Here is a 20,300-nt window from a genome sequence, read left to right on the forward strand (position 1 = left end):
GTTTGTTATGCTCTTCTTCCCAAAAAAAGAAAGGCTACATCAAGCTTCCCAAATGCCTGTCTTAATATTTTAATCTTCAAATCATCTTTTTAAACGCCTCTAACTCAGGTCAACTTTGTTGGCCTTTCTCTTTACTTTTTAACTTGTCCATTGGATATGGTTAACATCCAGAAATCCTCTTGGAAGTTTATCACACAAAGACAGCAGAGACAGATGCATGGGCTAAGTGAAGAGGGGTTTTGGAAGAGACTACTTGTAGGAGTGGTACATTTTGTGAATATTTTGCTTTCCTATACAACCCTTCCTTCAACCTCATCCTGCAGGGACTTGGATAATGAATCCTCCCTGTACTTGCATTTTTATTACCTGTTTATATAAGAAGAAGGGATATGCATCTTAGTCTGCATATCTTAGATTTTGTAAAATATATATTGGTCAGGCCCAGATTCTAAATGATTTTTTTAAATGCAATATAATACTGTACCAAGGTTGTAAGGGAGTTCCTTTTCATATAGAGCCTCTCCAAGTACTGTAGTCCCTCATCTTTCAGTAACTCCAATGGAAAATGGTGCAGATTCCTATAATTTAAGAACAAATTCTTGTGCTTTTCCAGCTTTGCCACAGAGATCGTCTTACAGAGTTCAGATGCCATGACTGAACATATCCCATCAGGCACACTGCAGCACTACATCTTGTCAAAATTGGTCCATTTCTAAAGAGAAAAAGAAATTGAATAATTAAGATACTGTTCATCAGCATTGCCAAATAAACCACTTAGCACACATGACTATTTGCAGACACCAAAAAAAGAATTACACATTCAATCTCTGTATTTGTTTCTTTCCTAACAACTAAATTTATCACACATATATAGGAGATTAAAATGAGCAACTATTGGGAATCCCTGGGTGGCTCAGTGGTTTGGCGCCTGCCTCCGGCCCAGGGCGTGATCCTGGAGTCCCGAGATCGAACATCCGGCTCCCTGCGTGGAGCCTGCTTCTCCCTCGGCCTGTGTCTCTGCCTCTCTCTCTCTGTGTGTGTCTCTCATGAATAAATAAATAAATAAATCTTAAAAAAAAAAGCTACTTTTTATTAAAAATGCCCTCACTATTTAAGCTTACTTAGCACTTAGCAGCAACAGTCCCAAATGAAAAAAAAAAAAAAAAAAGTTCTTCAACTTCAAACAGGAATGTCTAACAGAAAGAAACCAGTTTCATAACCTGCAACCAAAGATAGCTGAAAAATCAGATACAGCAAACCCATTTCCTTCTTGAACTACCCCATTTTATGTTCAGCTTAAGGGATTTCAAAAATATTGATAAATACATACAAAATAGATCACTGACAGCTTCGTTTTCTTTATTTCTTACTATCTTTAGAATATTGTCCTATATTCTAATTTTTTTATCTCTTTATTTTCTTTCTTCTTAGCTTTGAGGATTATCAGAAGTAATAAAGAATCATGTCCAGGACGATATGGTTTTATTATCTCAATGAAAGAAGAAATACTGTGCTAGGAAATAAGAACCTTGTGTTATTTTATTACTATCTTTCCAAGCCTCAGTTGCCTAATATAAAAAATGGAGACAGCAATTTATTGGTACAGACCAGAACCCAGAACAGATTAAATTCCCTTCTACCTCTGAAAGTGACAGGGTAGGAAGAGAAATAACATTTGCCATCTTATCAACAAGGAACAGAGCAAAAACAAATTTCATTCACAATCACTTAACATAAGAAGAAACAAACTCAGAGCTTCAGTAATTTGTCCAAGGTCAAACAGCTCATAAAGGCTAAAAGCAAAGATTTTTTCCCCACCTTGGGGTAGAGATGAGGCTGTTCCATGTATTTTAAAACCTGGGTTTTCTACATACACAGACTCACAGGTCTCTATATAATACTAAGGAAATGTGAAAACACTAAAAAGTTGAGCTTTGTTCAAAGACTCTACATTTTCCTGGGCATCCTTTCTCAAACTCCCCAATAGAAAGTATCTTTCAAAGAAAATTTTTTTTAAGAAAAACTATCTTCCCCTGGGAATTAACACTAAGTTAGTGCAAAACATAGTAACATAAGCTTTCGAAAGCAGTTTTGTAACTTTCTTGGTAATTTTCCATTATTCCAAATTCCAACTCCTAGCTAATAAAAAGGCACTTGCCATTTTATTTAAAAGGACAGGGGATCCCTGGGTGGCGCAGCGGTTTGGCACCTGCCTTTGGCCCAGGGCGCAATCCTGGAGACCCGGGATCGAGTCCCACATCGGGCTACTGGTGCATGGAGCCTGCTTCTCCCTCTGCCTGGTGTCTCTGCCTCTCTCTCTCTCTGTGACTATCATAAATAAATAAAAATTTAAAAAAATTAAAAAAAAAATAAAAGGACAGACAACATGGAATAGTCAATAATATCCCCAACGCAACATGAGAATTCAAAATTTTCCCATTCTGATCCTACTTACACACCTAATTTATAAGACATATGTGACTTGAACAACATACTCAATCTTTCTATATTTTAATTCTCTCATGTCTAGAACAAGGAGAACTAAACTAGAAATAATACCCATGATACTGCATGGGAAGAGGTTTCCTGGATTATTATTCACTGAAGTAGTGAATTGGAAGCAGGTTAGATGTCTCACCAGTGCCTTCAATTTAATATATTTTGATTTTCATCACCAATCTGAATTTTCCCTAGTGTTTCTCATCTCAATTAACAGCACACACCTCTATCCACCTAGCTGTGTAAGCCGGAAAGCTGGAAGTCATGAAGGATTCCATCCTGTCCTTCACCTGCCCTGTCCAATTTAGCTTAACACCGGTGGTTTCCATCTCCAAAATACATCTCAAATCCATCCACATCTCTCCACCGGCCAAAACCAAAAGCCACTGTCATCTCCTGCCTGGCCATCTGTACTACTGGTCTCCCTGTGCCCACTCTGGTCACTTTCTAATACATTAATCATTTTAGCAGTGAGCCTTTAAAATGTAAATCCCATTGTTTTCCTCTCTTGGGTAAACTCACTCCCCAGCGCACACATATCAACTAAATACAGCCTTGAAAAGCTTTTTTAGAAAATCAGACTCTTATCAGGCACCAAGGGCTCCTCACAATCTAGCCCCATTTGCTTCTCCATTCTCCAGCCTTATCTGGCAGCACCCTCCCTGGCTTCTCACCAAGCTCCTGGGCTTTTCTAGTCCTTTCTGTCTAGTCTCTTTCAAGATCCAAACTTCACACCACTTGCTACTCTCCACTTACCTTGAAAGCACTGTCCCATCAGCCTTCAAGTTTCAAAGTAAAAATCACTTCCCGATCCAAAACTATTCTCCTGTTATTCATTCAGAGAAGCCCCCCCCCCACTTTTATATATGACTCCTTGCAATCTGTAATCTAAGTATTTATTGGTGTACCTGTCTATGATCAATGTAGCCAAGGGACTGCAAGCTCCTGAGGGCAGAGATCTTGTTTTCCTCACTCTTGCACGCCTGTCCATGCACAGTATCTAACACAAGGCAGGCCCTCAAACAGCTGATGAGAGGATGAAAGTAGGACAGGTAAGACGCAAGGTAGATTTTTTTCACTCTGTAATCTATGGTCATCTTGTAGATACTATATCCCAAGAGCTTGCTATGTGCCATAAAGATCCCTAATCCGTAAGACTCTGCACTGCAAAAGACATTATTTAGCCTGTTATATAGATTAAAAACAGAAATTTTTCTCAGAGGGTAACTTGCCAGAATTCTAACCCAGGTGGGCCAACTCCAAAGCCTGTGCCCTCCCTGCCTTACAATATAGCCATTCAGGCGCTTCAAGGGGCCTGTGTTTCTTCCCTCTCATCACCGAAGTGGTAGGCGAAGCTTACACAAATATGAGACTACAAAGTAAGACTATATCCAAAACCCACCCTCACTGATGGAAGATCCAGTAAGAGAACTCGGTGAAACTAACTGCTTTCCTTCTCAATCCCGACGGCTGGGAATGGGCTCCTTTAAAACATCACTACACCTCGTTAAAACGCATCTGGCTACAAAGGCAGCTTGGGAGAGAAAATCTGCACAAACGAAATCCGAAAGCTGCCAATAATAAACAATGCTAATGGTTTTCCAAAACGCATTCGCTGGCAATATACAGCCTTTACCAGTATCGGTCATTTTCTTACACCAATTCCCTTGGCTACCTCTTACCTACAGTTAAAGATAAATGGTATACTTCATAATATTAACTGAATAGATACAACTGCACCGCCACAAGTTTTCTACGTAAACACCAATCCACTTTATTGTTTAAAACAAATCAACGAACCCCTCCCACCTTAAGAAAATGCCACACACTTTGAGCAGGTGTGTGTAAAAGGAAAGGAGACCCTCGGACTGACTTCCGTATTTAATGCAGCCGAATACTCACTCCAATTGCCTAATACTGGGATCAGAGAATGCAAAACTGTGTATTAAAAGCATCTGTAAAAGGCTGTTTTCTCAGTAGTCTCAGGCCAACACCTGCCGCTTTGCCCGAGTGAACCAAACACTAAGGTCGTTACGGTTTGGAAGCAGGGAGCCCCGCGGCAGGGATTTCACAGACCGGGTGTCGGGGTTCCCCGGCCGCCGCGGGCGGGGAGGGCCCGGCGACTATGGCGGCTCGGGCCGGGGGACCACTGGCCGCTGCCCCGACGCTTCTGCCGGACCCGGCGTGCTGGCCGGGCGCCGGGCCAGGGCGCCCTGAGCCACGCGAGCCACCGACGCGACAGGCGGCCGCACTCACCTCGGCGCCGGCAGAGCCAGCGCTCCGGGGGCAGGCGGCGCTGGACTGCGAGCCGAGGGTCTGCGGGCGGAGCGGGGCGGGAGCCGGAGGGGGCGGGGCAAGGCGCGGCCGGCCAGGGGCGGGGCAGGGCGGGGCGGAACCCGCACGGTGGAGAGCGGGGGGAAGCGGGAGGCGTGGGGAGGAAGACGGAACATCGCGATAATTCGCCTCTGTTCTCGCGGGATCAAAACTCCCTGGACGAGAGGTTCGTTTTCCAAGCGACGTGCCTATTGGCCGAGAGCGCGGCTTCCTCCAGACCTGCCCCGCCCGCCGCTCAGCATTGACTTCCGGCTCCGGCTGGGGTCTTGCTCCATCGATCCCAGTGCTTCGCTTTGCTTTGCTTTTTGGAGGGTTCCACTTAGACGGCTCCAACATCAGGAGTTGCTGATACCGGATCTGTTCTTTCATTCATACATTCATTCAGGCACTCCCGCTTGCATTCATTGTACACAACAATAATCACACCCGAGCGTTTGTTGTGTGCCAGGCAGCGTTCTAAGAGAGCTGTGCATAATCTCCCCAAACCCTGAAAGCAATCTCATGACACAGGTACTATTATTATACTCGTTTAACGAATGAAAAACTGAGGTCCGGTGGGTTCCTGTAATATGGTCAAGGTTGGTTATCAAGCGGTGAGCCTCAGCGTGGGGCTTGAGGGCTCACTGTGCGCGCTGGCAGGTTTGCTCCAAAAAGGAGGCGGCTGATCTAGTCTCTGCTCTGGAGATCCCTGAGGTCTATTTTGAGAAAAGACCGCTGCAAAGGACCATCAGAGCTTAGTGAGTTAAATATTACGGCAATTCCTTGCATGGCCGAGTAGGCGGTCGATAACTTTCTTCAAGATGAAAATATTTATTCCTATGTCAGCGGAAGGACGCATCAAAGGAAGAGAACTTTATGATGGTAAAAAGAATTCCAAATATTGTTAGGGAACATTTTAAAAATAATTTTATTTTTTAAAAAAATATTTTGTTGGGCAGCCCCGGTGGCTCAGCGGTTTAGCGCCGCCTACAGCCCAGGGCGTGATCCTGGAGACGCAGGATCGAATCCCACGTCGGGCTCCCTGCATGGAGCCTGCTTCTCCCTCTGCCTGTGTCTCTGCCTCTCTCTCTCTCTCCTCTCTGTGTATTCTCGTGAATAAATAAATAAAATCTTTTTTAAAAATGTTAATAATGTCAGTTTTCTGAAGTGAACAGTTTTAAAGCTTCCTCTTGTGAAACTTGCTGTCATTTATTGTTCTTTGAAAAGCTTGCTGTTGACTTCTTAGCCATTCATTGACAAGCAACCTTGATTCTATAACTACTTTGCGTTGGTTTATTAGAGATGAATAATCTGAAAAGCAGATTCATACTAAATAACGCCTGTCCAAAACAAGTTTCGAGTTATAATAAAATACTGATTACTTATATATTAAACTGGTCTTCAGAAGTTACTGAAGCATATGGCAAGGTGAACGTCATGTAGTTCTAAGAACTTTGATACACATTTTTAAAAAATATTTTATATACTTATTCATGAGAGACACACAAAGAGAGAGGCAGAGACATGCAGAGGAAGAACCAGGCTTCCTGCAGGGAGCCGTATGGGGGACTCAATCCCAGGACCCAGATCAGGACCTGAACTGAAGGCAGACGCTCAACCGCTGGGCCACCCAGGCGTCCCCACTTTCCTAAATACCTAAGAATTTGTAGTACTTAAGAACTTTTTTTTTGCTAAATTTATAATGAGGAAGCCTACAGCCTGTATAACAACAAAAATAAGGTATTAAGGATCAATCCAAATAATACGACTTACTCCTAATATTGGAGAGTGACCCCCAAAATGATTAAAAACAGAACGACAAATTTTTAAAGCGATCGATGTTAGCCACTTAGCTTTCATCTCTTAAAAAAAAAAAAAAAAGAGGAAACATTTTAATGAATTAACTTTACATCCAATGTTTGATCGCAAAAAAAATGAATCATCTTAGCATTAACTTCTACACCTCTGAAATTTCAGGACACAAAAATAACCAAGTGATTCTGTGTGTCAGAATGTCCATTGAAAGGTGTGTTGATTTTCACATCTTGCCTAATTCAAAACACTAAAAAATCCTTAAGCTACCTATTTTGCAATCTTCAGCAAACTGTAGCATCAACAGGCAGCGCGGTATCACTTTAAAAAAATTCCAAGACAAAGACAACCCCTTTGTAAAATTCCCACCTCTGGCTCCCCAGGATTGGGTTGCAAACTTCGACAAAATACTGTTCTCCACTCCCTATTGGTGCATGCTCTATCATTCATTCTTCGGCTGGAGTTTTGTGAGGTTGCTTTATGGGAAAACGCCGCTATGATTTAGTCTGGAACTTCCTTGCTTTTGACTTTTACATGGCTATTAATTTGTACAAAGAATCCCAAACTGATACAGCGGGAACCAAACTGGCAAATCAAGCTGTGGAGACAACTGTGTAATTCGCTGGAAAAAAAGGAGAACCTCTTCTGCGTGCGGGGTAAATTGACAAAGGATTTTACGACACAGAGATTTGAGAGTTAAAGAAACTTTTCCGGTTTTTCGATAGTATTAAAGGAATAAGCGTCAAAGGAGAAGCAGATAAAATCAGGCACAATCTAAGAGTGACGGGAAGAGCAGTTTTCAGAAAGTGTTTTTAGGGTGAGATTGGAAGATTGTTATTTCCAAATAATCAGTGGATTTTTGAATGGTAAAGGGAACAAGGTAGTAAGATTAATTATAGATTATTATATAGATTATATACCTAAAAAGCTGTGGTTTGTTGTTGCTTTAATACAGATTTAGAGGGACACTTTGTACTATTGTAATTTTTAAGTGAGATGGGTATTTGTGTATGTTATATACCGCATATAATAGACAATGTATGAAAAGATATAAGAAAAAATTAGAGTCAGCTTTGGATCCAAATTTTGTGTGTATTTGTAGATTAGGAAATTCAGAGACAAATCTGTTAAGGACCAAGGAAAATATAATATTGTTACATGAAGCAGAATCAGTAGGTAATTAACATAAGGATAAATTCTCAAAAAAGAAATCCAACGTTTATATTTTCAGAATGACATTTTCACTAAAACTAAAATACGAGGGACGCCTAGGTGGCTCAGTGGGGGTGCCTGCCCCTACAGGGATCAGGCTGCCTGTGAGGCACCTTCCTCTAAATAAGTAAATAAATAAATCTTTAAAAAACACTAAAATATGAAAGTTCAGGAAAACATTGATAAACAAGAATAACTTACATTTGAAATAGCAATATAATTCTTTTTGTAGGATTCAACTCAATATAAAACTCCAAAATACAGCATCTTAAAGATTCTTCATGTGTTCATTTAATGAATATAGCTAGTGGCACATCTATATCTCTACAGGGCACAATTTATAGTGGGTATGCAATGACTATCTCTTAAATGGTTTCTGTTATATGGGGATTTTTTTTTAAGATTTTATTTATTTATTCATGAGAGACACAGAGAGAGGCAGAGACACAGGCAGAGGGAGAAGCAGTCTCCATGCAGGGAGCCCGATGTAGGACTTGATCCAGGGACTCCAAGATCTCACCTGGGGCCAAAGGCAGGAACCAGACCGCTGAGCCACCCAGGGATCCCCTATATGGAGATTTAAAATAGTAAGGTTAAGTCCCTCAAGAAGCTTATACTGTAGCTGGGAAAATGAGGCTCAAAACATTTAAATAAAAACTTCTGGACAGTTCTTGATGCATAGATGCCGATTGTAGACTACAGGTGCTTCAAGAGCATAGGTTATTGTGAGCTGAAATACTCGGGGAGCTTCACAACTGGCTTACGACCTAATTCAGTCCTGAGCAATGGGCAAAATTTCAGTAAATAAAAAAGAAGGGAAGTAGCATCCCAGGTAGTGGATGAGTTGTTAGCACATATGTGTGAGCATAAAGAATAATCGACTCATGGTTCATTTGGGGACTTTTTGGGCTTTGAAAATAAAAAGGAAGGACATCAGAAGTTGCATGAAGAGTCAAAATTGTCAGAATTAAGGGGTTTGGTCCTGGGTTTTCAGCAGGAGTAAGACCTAAGGAAAGTAGTAATGGGAAAAGATTAAGCTGATAGAGCAATTTAAGATGGTTCCAAGAACAGACTGGAAATTAAAGGATTAAATACTTTAGATAATGGAGTACAGATTGGTAGCAGCCTTATAAGAGATTTTATCAAAGTAACTTTACTTTCTGGTGGCAGACTAATGAATCTTAATGCGTTCCTTTATATTCTTCTAAAGCATTGAGCTTATTTTTTTATTCAGAGGTATAAATACAAATTTTACTAGGTGTAGTGGTAGTTGCGGTGCAATTAACACAGTAAACATGGTTGTTGTTCATATTGGATCAGTTCTTGCTCCTTTGTCTCAGATTTATGTGTATTTTTTGGTTCTATTGAACTGAATAGAAGGAATTTCAGCAACAACAACAACAAAAAGGCAGAAAAAAAACAACCTTATGATTGAAGAACACCATGGGAGGATGGGAGGTGTTCTTACTTGTACTGGAGGCTTTCACTTGACCTGTTTCTCTGAGTCAAGACTAAATTACATACACTCAGTGAGTTGCCCCCGTTTACCAGATAGTTTCCTCAGTGTTGGGCAAAGGTGAACCAAGAATTAGCCCTCCCCCCTACCCCCACCCCCACAAAGCAAAGTGCTTCAGAGACCCTAAACAGGGTGTTTGTCTCCTGCCTCAAACCTGCTTCAAAGGATCCTAAGTTGTTGATCAGTGGTTCTTACTTAGGTAGACGGAGAAGAAAGAATCTGGTTGTGGAAAAGGACTTTGAGACAGTCACCTTCTGCAGATGACTGGTATGGTGGGCTGCAGTGCTCATCAAATCTCTCTTTACTCCCCTCTATGTGCTAGCCATTTCAGGGAAGAAAATGAAATGTTAGCCCATGTGACCTATGTCACTTCTGGCCAATGATGGTGGAAAGTTCATCCCCAGTTTTCCAGTCTCTTGGTCTGCCTGCTAGGACTCCCATTACTTAAAGCTTGGATCTCTGAGTTACTGTGAATCATACATCCCCACTGTCCAAGCCCTATTCCCAAACCAAGTGAGTCAGTAGCATGAAGTGATTAATATGTTCCCTCATTTTAGCCCATCCAATCCTGCCCACCTAATTGTTAGCAGGTTTTCTTCTGGGGACATTGGCATTTATTTAAGTTTTCTTTAGTTAAAAAAAAAATTACCCTGATTAACAGTTTCAGATACCAAGTGTATGAGGTATTTGGAGAGAAAAATCACACCATGAAGATGGTTTAATTGTTCATCTAGTAAAGATTTATTGAGGCCCAATAGGTGCCAGGCACTAATGTATTTGATCTACCTATTCATAGAACCATAATACTTTTTTATTTTATTTTATTTTTTATTTATTTATTTATTTATTTATTTATTTATTTATTTATTTATTCATGATAGACCCAGAGAGAGAGTGAAAGAGGCAGAGACACAGGCAGAGGGAGAAGCAGGCCCCATGCCAGGAGCCCGACGCGGGACCCATCCCAGGACCCCAGGATCGTGCCCTGGGCCAAAGGCAGGCGCCTAACCGCTGAGCCACCCAGGGATCCCCCCATAATACTTTTTTAAAGATTTTATTTATTTTGACAGAGAGAGCACAAGCAGGAGTGCGGCAGAGGGAGAAGCAGACTCCCTACTGAACTTGATCCCAGGACCCTGGCATCATGACCTGAGCCAAAGGTAGATGCTTAACCAAATGAGCTACCCAGCTGCCCCCATGGAACCATGATACTAATCTAGGATTGCTTTTTCAGATTTGGGAGCCTCTGCCACATTGTCTTTGGGAATTGGGGCTGCCCTATCTTAGAAAAATCTTGTAGGGGTGCTCAGTGGCTCAGTCGTGTAGGCGTCTGCCTTCAGGTCAGGTCTTGATTCCAGGGTCCTGGAATGGAGGCCCAGGGGTGGGGCAGACTCCTTGCTCAGCGGGGAGTCTTCTACACCTTCTCCCTCTGCCCCTCCCCCCAGTTGTGCCCGCGCGCACACGCACGCGCTCTCTCTCTCTCTCTCAAATGAATAAATAATATCTTTAAGAAAAAATAATAAAATAAAATTTTAAAAAAGAATAAAAAGAAAAGTCTTGTAATCATAGATATTTAAAAGCCAGAATTACACATAAACCTGCATTGTGGTTTCATAGCTATTTTTAATAGCTTTAGTGAGATGTTAATTATATACCGTAAAATTCACTCATTTTAAGGATACAACTCAGTGTTTTTTTTTAAAGAAAATTTACAGAGTTGTGCAAGTATTATCACATTCAAATTTTAGAAGATTTCTATCCTCCAAAGAAACTTTGTGCCCATTTGTAGGCATTTCCCACTCCTACCCTGGTGCAAGCAATCACTAATAAACTTTGTTCCTATAGGTTTGCCTTTTCTGGACATTTAACATAAATAGCATCATTAAGTATGTGGTCTTCATATCTGGCTTTCATAGAGCATGTTTTTGAAGTTTATCCATGTTGTAGCATGTATCAGTACTTCATTTTTATTGCCAAATAATATTCTGTCATAGGTACAGTACCACATTTTGTTGATCCATTCACCAGTTGATGGACATTTGGATTGCTTTTTTAGCTATTGTAAATAATGCTGCTATGAAGATGTATACAAGTTTTTGTGTGAACAAGTGTTTTCAGTCTCTTGGGGATATACACTAGGCATAGAGCTCCTGATTTATGTAGTAATTCTATGTTTACCTTTGAGAGGAATTCCTCATTCTAACCTGAATGTACTATCTTACTTTCCACCTGTGGCATATGAAGGGTCTAATTTTGCTACATCCTTGCCAGTACTTCTTAGTGTCTGTATCTTTGACAAGACAAAGTTGTCTTGTCAACAACTATACAAAGTTATAGTTGTTCTGGTGGGTGTGAAGTGAAGTGTGAAGTGGTTCTCATTATAGTTTTGGTTTTCATTTTCCTAAGGACTAGTGATTTTAAACATTTCATGAGCTTATTGGTCATTCATATATCTTCTTCGGTAAATTGTCTTTTCAAATTTTTTGCCTATTTTTTTACTTAGGTTTTTGTCTTATTTTTGAATTGTGTTTGTTATATATTTTGGATTAACGTCCATTATCAAACATGTGATATATCTACAATTACTTGCAAATATATTCTCCTATTTTGTGAATTGTCTTTTAACTTTCATGACAGTGTCTTTGAAACAAAAGTTTTTAATTTTGATAAAGTCCAATTTATTTTTTTCTTTTTATCAATTGTGCCTTTGGTATTGTACATAGAAATCTTTGTGTAACCCAAGCTCATACATATCCCTTTGTTTCCTAACAGCTCTACAGTTTTAGCCCTTACTTTTAGGACTTTGATCCAGTTGGAGTTCATTTTTGTATATGGTGTGAGGTAGGGGTCCAAATTTGTTATTTTGTATGTGCCTATCCAGTTGTTCCAGCATCATTTGTTGAAAGGACTATTCTTTTCCCATTTAATTACCTGGTACTCTTGTCAAAAAATAATTGACTGTAAATGTAGAGGTTTATTTCTGGACTTTCAATTCTATTCCATTAACATATAGTGTCAGTCCTTAGGACAATATCACCCTGTGTTGATTACTGTCGCTTTGTTGTAAGTTTTTAAAGTGGGAAGAATGAGGATACCTGGGTGGCTCAGCGGTTGAGCCTCTTCCTTTGGCTCAGGGCGCGATGCTGGAGACCCGGGATCGAGTCCCACATCGGGCTCCTTGCATAGAGCCTGCTTCTCCCTCTGTCTGTCTCTCTGTGTCTTTCATGGATAGAGAAATAAATAAAATTAAAAAAAAATAAAATGGGAAGAATGGTCCTCTAACTTTGTTCTTTTTCAAGATTGTTTTAGCTATCCTAGGTCTTTTACATTTCTATATAAATCTAAGGTCAAATTCTGCAAAAAAAAAAAAAAAAAAAAGACAGCTGGGATTTTGATAGGTGTTATATAAAATCTATAGATCAATTTGGGGGTATTGCTATCTTAATAATATTAAGGCTTCTAATCCATGAGTATGGAATGTATCTCATTTACTTAAGTGTCCCTTGATTTCTTTCAGCAATGTTATATAATTTTCAGTGTAAATGTTATATAATTTTCAGTGTAAAAGTTTTGTACTTCTTTTAAGTGTAGTCCTGAGTATTTTATTCTTCTTGGTCCTATTGTGCATGGAAATGTTTTCTTAATTTCATTTTCAGATTGATAGATATTCAGTTTTGGTTTATTTTGTGTCCTCTGGCCTTGCTGAAATTGTTTAACAGTTTTAGTAGGATTTTGTTGTTGTTTTCATTTTGTTTTGGGGTGTGTGTGTGTGTGTGAAGATCATGTCAACTGAATTGTGTGTGTGTGTGAAGATCATGTAAACTAAATTTTTTTTTCTTCCTTTCTAATCTGCATGCCTTTTACTTTTTTCTTGCTTTATTGCACTGGTTAGAATACCCATTAAGTCTTAAATACAAATGATGACAGCAAACATCCTTGCCTTGTTTCCAGTCTAAAAAGAGAAGCAGTCAAACATTCACCATTAAGTGTGATGTTAGCATTAAGTTTTTAAAAAGTTTTTATTGGCCCTTTATCAGATGAAGGAAGTATCCTGCCATTTTTTTCTGCATTTATTAATATGATCATTCAGTTTTTGCCCCCTATTCTATGAATATGGTGTATTACATTAGTGATTTCAGATGTTAAACCAACCAGCTTTATTTATTTATTCCAGGGATAAATCCCCCTTGGTCATAATATATAATCTTCTTTATATCTTGCCTGATTTGATTTTTCTAATATTTTGTTGAGGACTTTTTGTGTTCAAAAGCATCATGGATATTGGTTTGTTTTCTTATTACGTCTTTGTCTGGCTTTGGTAGCAGGATAATATTGGCCTCACAGAATAGAGTTGCAAACTATTTTTCTGATAGAGTTTGCAAAGATTCATATTACTTCTTTAAAGGTTTAGTAGGATTTACCACTGAAGCCATCTTGGCCTGGGCTTACCTTTATGTAAATATTTTAAATTACTAAATTATTTGCTTGTTATAGTTCTATTCAGATTTTTTATTTCCTTTCAATTCGGTTTTGATGTTTTGTATCCTTCCAGAATGTTTTTCCACTTCATAGCTTGCTGATGCCACAGCTTACCTATGGGCAAGGTTGCTTTTTAACCAGTACACTCTCATACGGTCATAATGGTTGTTGTTTCCCAGGAGCCACTGCCCTGGGGGCTCCTGCCCCGCCCTCAAGCTTCCTACATCCTCCCCCAAGTCAGCCCCCAAGGGTTAACACCTGTAACAGCAGGGGACCTTCTGAACCTAGTTCCAGCATAGTTGCCATCTATACAGATTGGTTGGTCCTCCTGCTAAACCAGTTTTAAATTGTTGAACATCACCTCTTGAAATGGAAGACTGAGACCCCACTTCAGACCTCTTCCTCCTCCCATTTTGTTCTGAGGCTGATCATGTGCTTCAGCATTCTACTGAACAGGTCTGGCAGAAGGAATAGCATCAATTGATTGGATATGTCTGACTGGCAGTTGTGGGAGCCGATTGAGAGGCCTGGGAAGCTTTACCCAAGGCTGGCAGGGAGAGAGGGTACTGTGTGGCCCTGGGCTGATTTCTAATGAAAATTTAAGCCCCACCTATGGCTATTACAAAGAAAACAAAAGTGACTGATGATAAGCATGTAGCTCCAAGTAAGTGAACTGAAGAGGATGTCTGTGCTAAAGATGTTACTATAAGATGCAACACACATTGACACAGACACATATTTAAAGCAAGGTCATAGATTCACATGTTTCCAAAAGCCAGGCAGGTACCGTGCCTCATTTAATTGGCAGAGATGCACATTTTGGTGTTTAAACATCTCTGAAATTGGAATGCATGTTACCGTTGATGGCAAGTCATAGTTTAATAGCTTTGTGGTTTTATTCTTAGTGGTTATAGAATAGTGATGTATCTGATAATCTTATATCAGTGATGGCTCAGATCAGATTACATTTAGGAAACGAGTGGCAAGTGGCATGGGCTAGGAAAGCCATATCCCTTTATGTCAGCCTTTCACTCTGAAAGAGAGGTATGGTTACAGAGACCTATTCTTTTACTATAAGGATAAAGCAACACAGGAGCAATGACAAATGGCAACTACTTTGGTGCCTCCCTGTCCAGGAGCAATAGGGAGTGGTGGCAACTGGCAATCGCCACGGCTTCTGCCATTCCCCCCTGATGGATTGTTGCCTGTGATGACATAGGCTCAGTATTTTTTTTTAATATTTTTTTTCAATTTTTATTTATTTATGATAGTCACAGAGAGAGAGAGAGAGAGAGGCAGAGACACAAGCAGAGAGAGAAGCAGGCTCCACGCAGGGAGCCCGACATGGGACTCGATCCTGGGTCTCCAGGATCAGGCCCTGGGTTGAAGGTGGCGCTAAACCGCTGAGCCACCCGGGCTGCCCGATAGTGTTGTTTTTATAGGAAGCCAAAAATCTCAAAAGCCAGATCCTAAACCTTCTAATTTTAAAGTAATGGCTTAATTTTTTTTTTCCCCTTTCTGGCCAAAAAGAAAAAAAAAAAAAGCATGTGCAAGTTAGATCCAGCCTGTGAGTGCTTGGATTAAAATGGCTCTTTTAAGGATTTAATATTTTAAGAGGCAATGTGAGACAAACCACTTGTTACAGTTAAGCCGAAAAAAGAAAGAAAAATCCGCTCAATTTCAAAGTTTAGCACTAGGTTCAAGGCCCAGAGTAGCAAATATTACAGAGCATATTACTCACATAGCTTCTAAAATTTCTTCTCTGCCTCCCCTAAGTAGAAGATAAGAAAGTGTGGTTAGATTTGTTGAAGATGTTACATTTCCTTGTTATAAAAGTGTATGATTACTTTTTAAAATGCCATCTTAGGTTTCCAAAGCAAGAATATTTGCTTCCCACTCCTAAAGACTGGTCAATGAAAGTCAGAATGATGTGGTAGGAAACCACCAAATTCTTAGACGACTGGAGTCCTGATTCTGCCTGTGTGACATGGGGCAAGTAATTTAGCTTCTGTCAGCTTCATTGTCCTCAGTTATAAAACAGAGATAATCATACCTGTCTCCCACATGGCTATGGCAAGGGCCACAAAAGATAAAATATGGGAAAGCATAAAGGGTTATGTAAATACCAGTTGATATTGCCCAAATCATGTGAGTAGTTGGACCAGCACAGATTTTTGAATCTCAGATTCCCAAACCCAATCTCCTGCTCTTTTTGTAGACCATAACACTTACTGAAATGATCAAATCATCAACTAGTGGGCTGAATAGATGAGAAAGCTTAAGTCAAGAGCTTGTTAGAAAAAAAGTCAGCCACCATTTTGGCATCAGAGATAGCACGGAGTCTCTGTACAGCAGGGTTTAGGGAAAGCTTAAATGTTGAATCAAAAGATGAGCCTTCCACGTTTTGAAGGGCTACCCAAGAATGGTTTTGCTGGGATTGATTGGCCTCTGAAGTTTTCTCAGACTGGCCTTCAACCAATTTCTTCCCTTTCTCATGTTTTCATTCTATATTGTCTCATGAAAGAAAGAAAAGTTCTGACTTTCTTCCTTCTTGGTGAAAATGTAAAGCTCTATTTTGGATTATTAAGGGGTGGCCACCTTTACCTTGGTAGGTAGGTCCAGGTTAACTGCTCAACACTTAACCTCTAGACATCTCAAATTCTATTTGTATAAAGGCATAGAAGGTTACTAATTTTTTTTAAAAGGAAAGGAAAAATATTATCTTTAAAAAGATGTCTCTCAGGACTAGTGATATATTTTTAGCTTCTTTTTTCTTCTAAAAATTTTTTAAAGTAAGCTCTATACCCAACATGGGGCTTGAATTCATGACCCTGAATCAAGTGTCACATGCTTTACTGACTGAGCCAGCCAGGTGGCCCAATATATTTCTAACTTCTGAGTTGGACATTCTTCTTCTTGTTTTTTTTTTTTTTTTTTTGAATTGGACATTCATTTTTTTTTTTAATTTTTTTTTTTGAGTTGGACATTCTTATAGAAATTTTCTCCCATAGCCTCAAATTCAATCTGGCTGAGACCAAATTGATTATCTTATCAAAAGGATAATTCTCATTTATCTTGTTACTTCTGTCCATGACATTACTGTGTTTTAGGGGTCAGTAAACTTTTTCTGTAAAGGGCCAGATAATAAATACTTTAGGCTTTGAGAGCGATACGGTTTCTATCACAAATACTCACTTCTGCTGTTGTAGTACAAAAGTGGCCATAGATAAGATGTAGATGGATTAAAAGGGCTGTGTTCCAATAAAGCTTTATTTATGAAAACAGACAGTGGGCAGCACTTGGCCCATGCCATAGTGTGCCAGCACCTATCTAGAGTTCCTGGATGAAAATGTCAAAGTCAGTTTTGACTGTTTCCCTTCTTCAATTTTTACATCTAAGCAGCTCTCAAGTTGAGTAATTACTTCTTTCAGTAATTCTTACCCTTCCCATCACTTCCCTTCTCACTGCTGCTGTGCACATGAATTCATTCTATACAATATTCAGTGATTCGTGCGACTGGTGGTAAGGGCTGGCTGCAGGACCATACCCACTTAGTAAAGAGGGTACCAAAATTTCTAGGGGGATGATTTTTTTTTATTGGTTTTTTTTTGTTTTTGTTTTTGTTTTTGTTTTTTTTATTGGCTAGGGGGATGATTTAAGAAGCATATAAAATATTCTAATTTTAACTTTAGGGAAAATACCTGCTTTGTCAGAATATAAATTATAGAAAGTAAAACCAATGAAATCTTACATGAAGGGCCATGGTTAAAAATGGTTGTCAAACGTTGCTCAAATTTAGAATTTCCCAAGGTATGCAATGTTTAAAATTGGTGATGCTTAATGTGATGTTAGGTGGAACACAGACCAACTTTTATTTTTTTTTTTATTTTTTTTTTTAAAGGGAAATTTTTTTTTTTAAGATTTTATTTATTTATTCATAGAGACAGAGAGAGAGAGGCAGAGACACAGGCAGAGGGAGAAGCAGGCATCATACAGAGAGCCCGACAAGGGACTCGATCCAGGGTCTCCAGGATCACGCCCCAGGCTGCAGGCGGCGCCAAACCGCTGGGCCACCGGGGCTGCCCCAGACCAACTTTTAAAATATTATTAATACTTGTGTTTTTATTTTAACATGTATTGGAGAAAATATGATGTCAAACCCATAATATATCTGGTTATTTTTTTAGGGTGAAGCTGAAGTAAATATTTAGGTTTTTAAAAAGTTGTAGCCTTAAAGAAAAAGTTAATATTGTAGGCAGAATATAGATATGCTAACAGTTGTCAAGATGGTAAAAGAAAAGTTTGAAAATCAGTGACCACTTTACTGCCTATAGTTTCCATTATATTTGCCTACTAATTAACAGATCTGTCTCAGCATTGTCACTTATCTTTCTTGATAAAACCTTGAGGAGCTCATCACCACCTGCCAAATAAAGTCAATTAAACTCTTAACCTAAAATCAATGTCTTCTAAGCCTGGCTCCAGCCTTCCAGTCTTCCTCTACCTCCTGGCTTTCCAAACAGTGCTCAGAAAGTACCAGTTGCCTAAGAGTTAATGAGTGCTCCAGAAAAGAGGATTTCATAGTCCAAAAAGTTAGGGAAAGTGTTGCATACTGTATCCCTCTGAGTTCTATTCACAAGGAATTATACCATGTTCAAACCTTTGAGGAGAACCGAGGTAATGAAACTTGTCCATGTTTATCATAGAACAACATATCCTGTTGTGGAAACAGTCTGTGTGTTTATCAGCTTACTTGATCATCTTTGTCGATAACCCTCTCTTTTAGATTGTACATTAATGTCTTGTGTGTCTAGTGTAATAGGTTGGTTTGGAAAATGCTGTTCTATATCCATGTCTCCAACCTTCCCCCACTCCCCCTGCCAAACTTACCAACCAAACTGAACCACCCCCCATTAGATATCTACCCAATTCATTTGCACTTTTGAGCCTTTGCTAATTATGCACTCCACTTGGGGTGCTTTCTCCTCTCTGTCCTTGTTCTCAGAATCTTTTCAGCCAAGCAACCTGATATCCCACAACAGTAATGGTTCCTATTTCTGAAGTCTTAATACTTCCCACTTTTCCAGCATTTATAGTACCCAGTATCAGTATCATGGCAGCTGTATACCTGATCTTTTTTCCTGCTAGATTTTGCATTTCTCGGAGTTACTGTTTTCCACATAGTACGTTGTTTATAGTAGAAATTTAATAAATAGTTGATGAATGAATAACAATAAGGGTGAAATTTGAAATAACTTATCTATAGTAAATAATAGAATCAGAGTCTGAAGGATCTACATGGGGAGAGGGACAAATGGAGAAGGATCTCTGAAAGGCTGATACATATATATACATACATATATATGTGTGTATATGTATACTTATATTTTAAAAGTTTTATTAATTGATATAGAAAAGTGTGCAATCTGATAAATCTTGATTTATGTGTATACCCATGAAACTAGCACCTCAATCAAGATAATAACATAACCATCACTCCAAAATGTTTCTTCATATCTCTGTCATTTCTATATCCTCCTCCTCCCTGCATCTTCTCCTCTGCAATGCCTCTCACTACCAGCCCGGTTCAAGACAACCACTGATCTGCTTTTGGTCGTTATACATTGGTTTGCATTTCCTAGAATTTTATAGAAAGGGAGCCATATAGTATTTATACTCTCTTCTTTCTGGCTTCTTTCACTCAGCATAACTGAAGCAATTCATGTTGTAGCATATCTGTTCCTTTTTATTGCTGAGTATTATTGCATTGTATAGTTTTGTTTATCAGTTTACCAACTGATGGGCATTTGAGTTGTTTCTAGTTTTGGTTATTAAAAATAAAACTCCTTTGAACGTTTGTGCATAAGTCCTTGTATGAACATGGGCAGCCCTGATGGCCCAGCGGTTTGGTGCTGCCTTCAGCCCAGGGCCTGATCCTGGAGACCTGGGATTCAGTCCCATGTCAGGCTCCCTGCATGGAGCCTGCTTCTCCCTCTGCCTGTGTCTCTGCCTCTATCTCTCTCTGTGTCTGTCATGAATAAATAAGTAAAATCTTAAAAAAAAAAAAAAAGTCCTTGTATGTTCATTTCTCTTATGTTGTATGTCTCTTATGTTCTATCTAGGAGTTATAGTACTTTTTTTAAAGATTTATTTATTTATGATAGACATAGGGAGAGAGAGAGAGGCAGAGACACAGACAGAGGGAGAAGCAGGCTCCACACCGGGAGCCCGACGCAGGACTCCATCCCAGGACTACAGGATCGCGCTCTGGGCCAAAGGCAGGCGCCAAACCGCTGAGCCACCCAGGGATCCCCTCTATCTAGGAGTTAAATGAATCATGTGCTATGTGTGTATCTAGCTTATTAAGAAACTGCCTGCCTGGCTCAGTCAGTAGAGCATGCAACTCTTGATCTCAGGGCTGTAAATTGAGACCCCACACTGGGTGTAGAGATTACTTTAACAAAACAAA

The 20,300-nt window shown here is 39.6% G+C and overlaps 3 protein-coding genes across 23 annotated transcripts in view; 1 reads left to right on the top strand and 2 right to left on the bottom strand.

Moving 5' to 3' along the window:
• The window catches only part of LRRC28 (leucine rich repeat containing 28), a 152,817-nt gene extending 147,940 nt beyond the window's left edge, over nt 1-4,877 (bottom strand). For 3 of the 8 annotated variants that reach the window (XR_013363722.1, XM_077869935.1, XM_077869877.1), the window contains exons 1-2: nt 4,756-4,877; nt 485-712 (exon numbers count right to left, since the gene is read on the bottom strand). Coding sequence is in view for 7 of the 8 variants with exons in the window: in XM_077869935.1 (XP_077726061.1) it covers nt 485-652 (168 nt within the window). In the remaining variant the exon portion in view is untranslated. Of the gene's footprint in view, nt 1-484; nt 713-3,407; nt 3,526-4,401; nt 4,586-4,755 lie in introns of those variants that run through there. The other 5 variants (XM_077869927.1, XM_077869916.1, XM_077869884.1 and 2 more) reach the window with 5 other exon arrangements.
• Nucleotides 4,878-5,084: 207 nt separating this feature from the next.
• The window catches only part of TTC23 (tetratricopeptide repeat domain 23), a 101,049-nt gene continuing 85,833 nt past the window's right edge, over nt 5,085-20,300 (top strand). For 4 of the 14 annotated variants that reach the window (XR_013363740.1, XM_077869961.1, XM_077869983.1 and 1 more), the window contains exon 1: nt 5,087-5,343. Coding sequence is in view for 4 of the 14 variants with exons in the window: in XM_077869961.1 (XP_077726087.1) it covers nt 5,335-5,343 (9 nt within the window). In the remaining 10 variants the exon portion in view is untranslated. Of the gene's footprint in view, nt 5,344-7,081; nt 7,281-14,041; nt 14,288-14,307; nt 14,496-20,300 lie in introns of those variants that run through there. The other 10 variants (XM_077870031.1, XM_077870006.1, XM_077870038.1 and 7 more) reach the window with 7 other exon arrangements.
• The window catches only part of LOC144296822 (uncharacterized), a 67,535-nt gene continuing 62,596 nt past the window's right edge, over nt 15,362-20,300 (bottom strand). Inside the window, exon 7 of the mRNA XM_077870067.1 lies at nt 15,362-15,602. The gene's annotated coding sequence lies outside the window, so the exon portion shown is untranslated. The remainder of the gene's footprint in view (nt 15,603-20,300) is intronic.

This window comes from Canis aureus, chromosome 2, assembly GCF_053574225.1.
Source record: "Canis aureus isolate CA01 chromosome 2, VMU_Caureus_v.1.0, whole genome shotgun sequence".
Taxonomy (NCBI): Eukaryota; Metazoa; Chordata; class Mammalia; order Carnivora; family Canidae; genus Canis; species Canis aureus.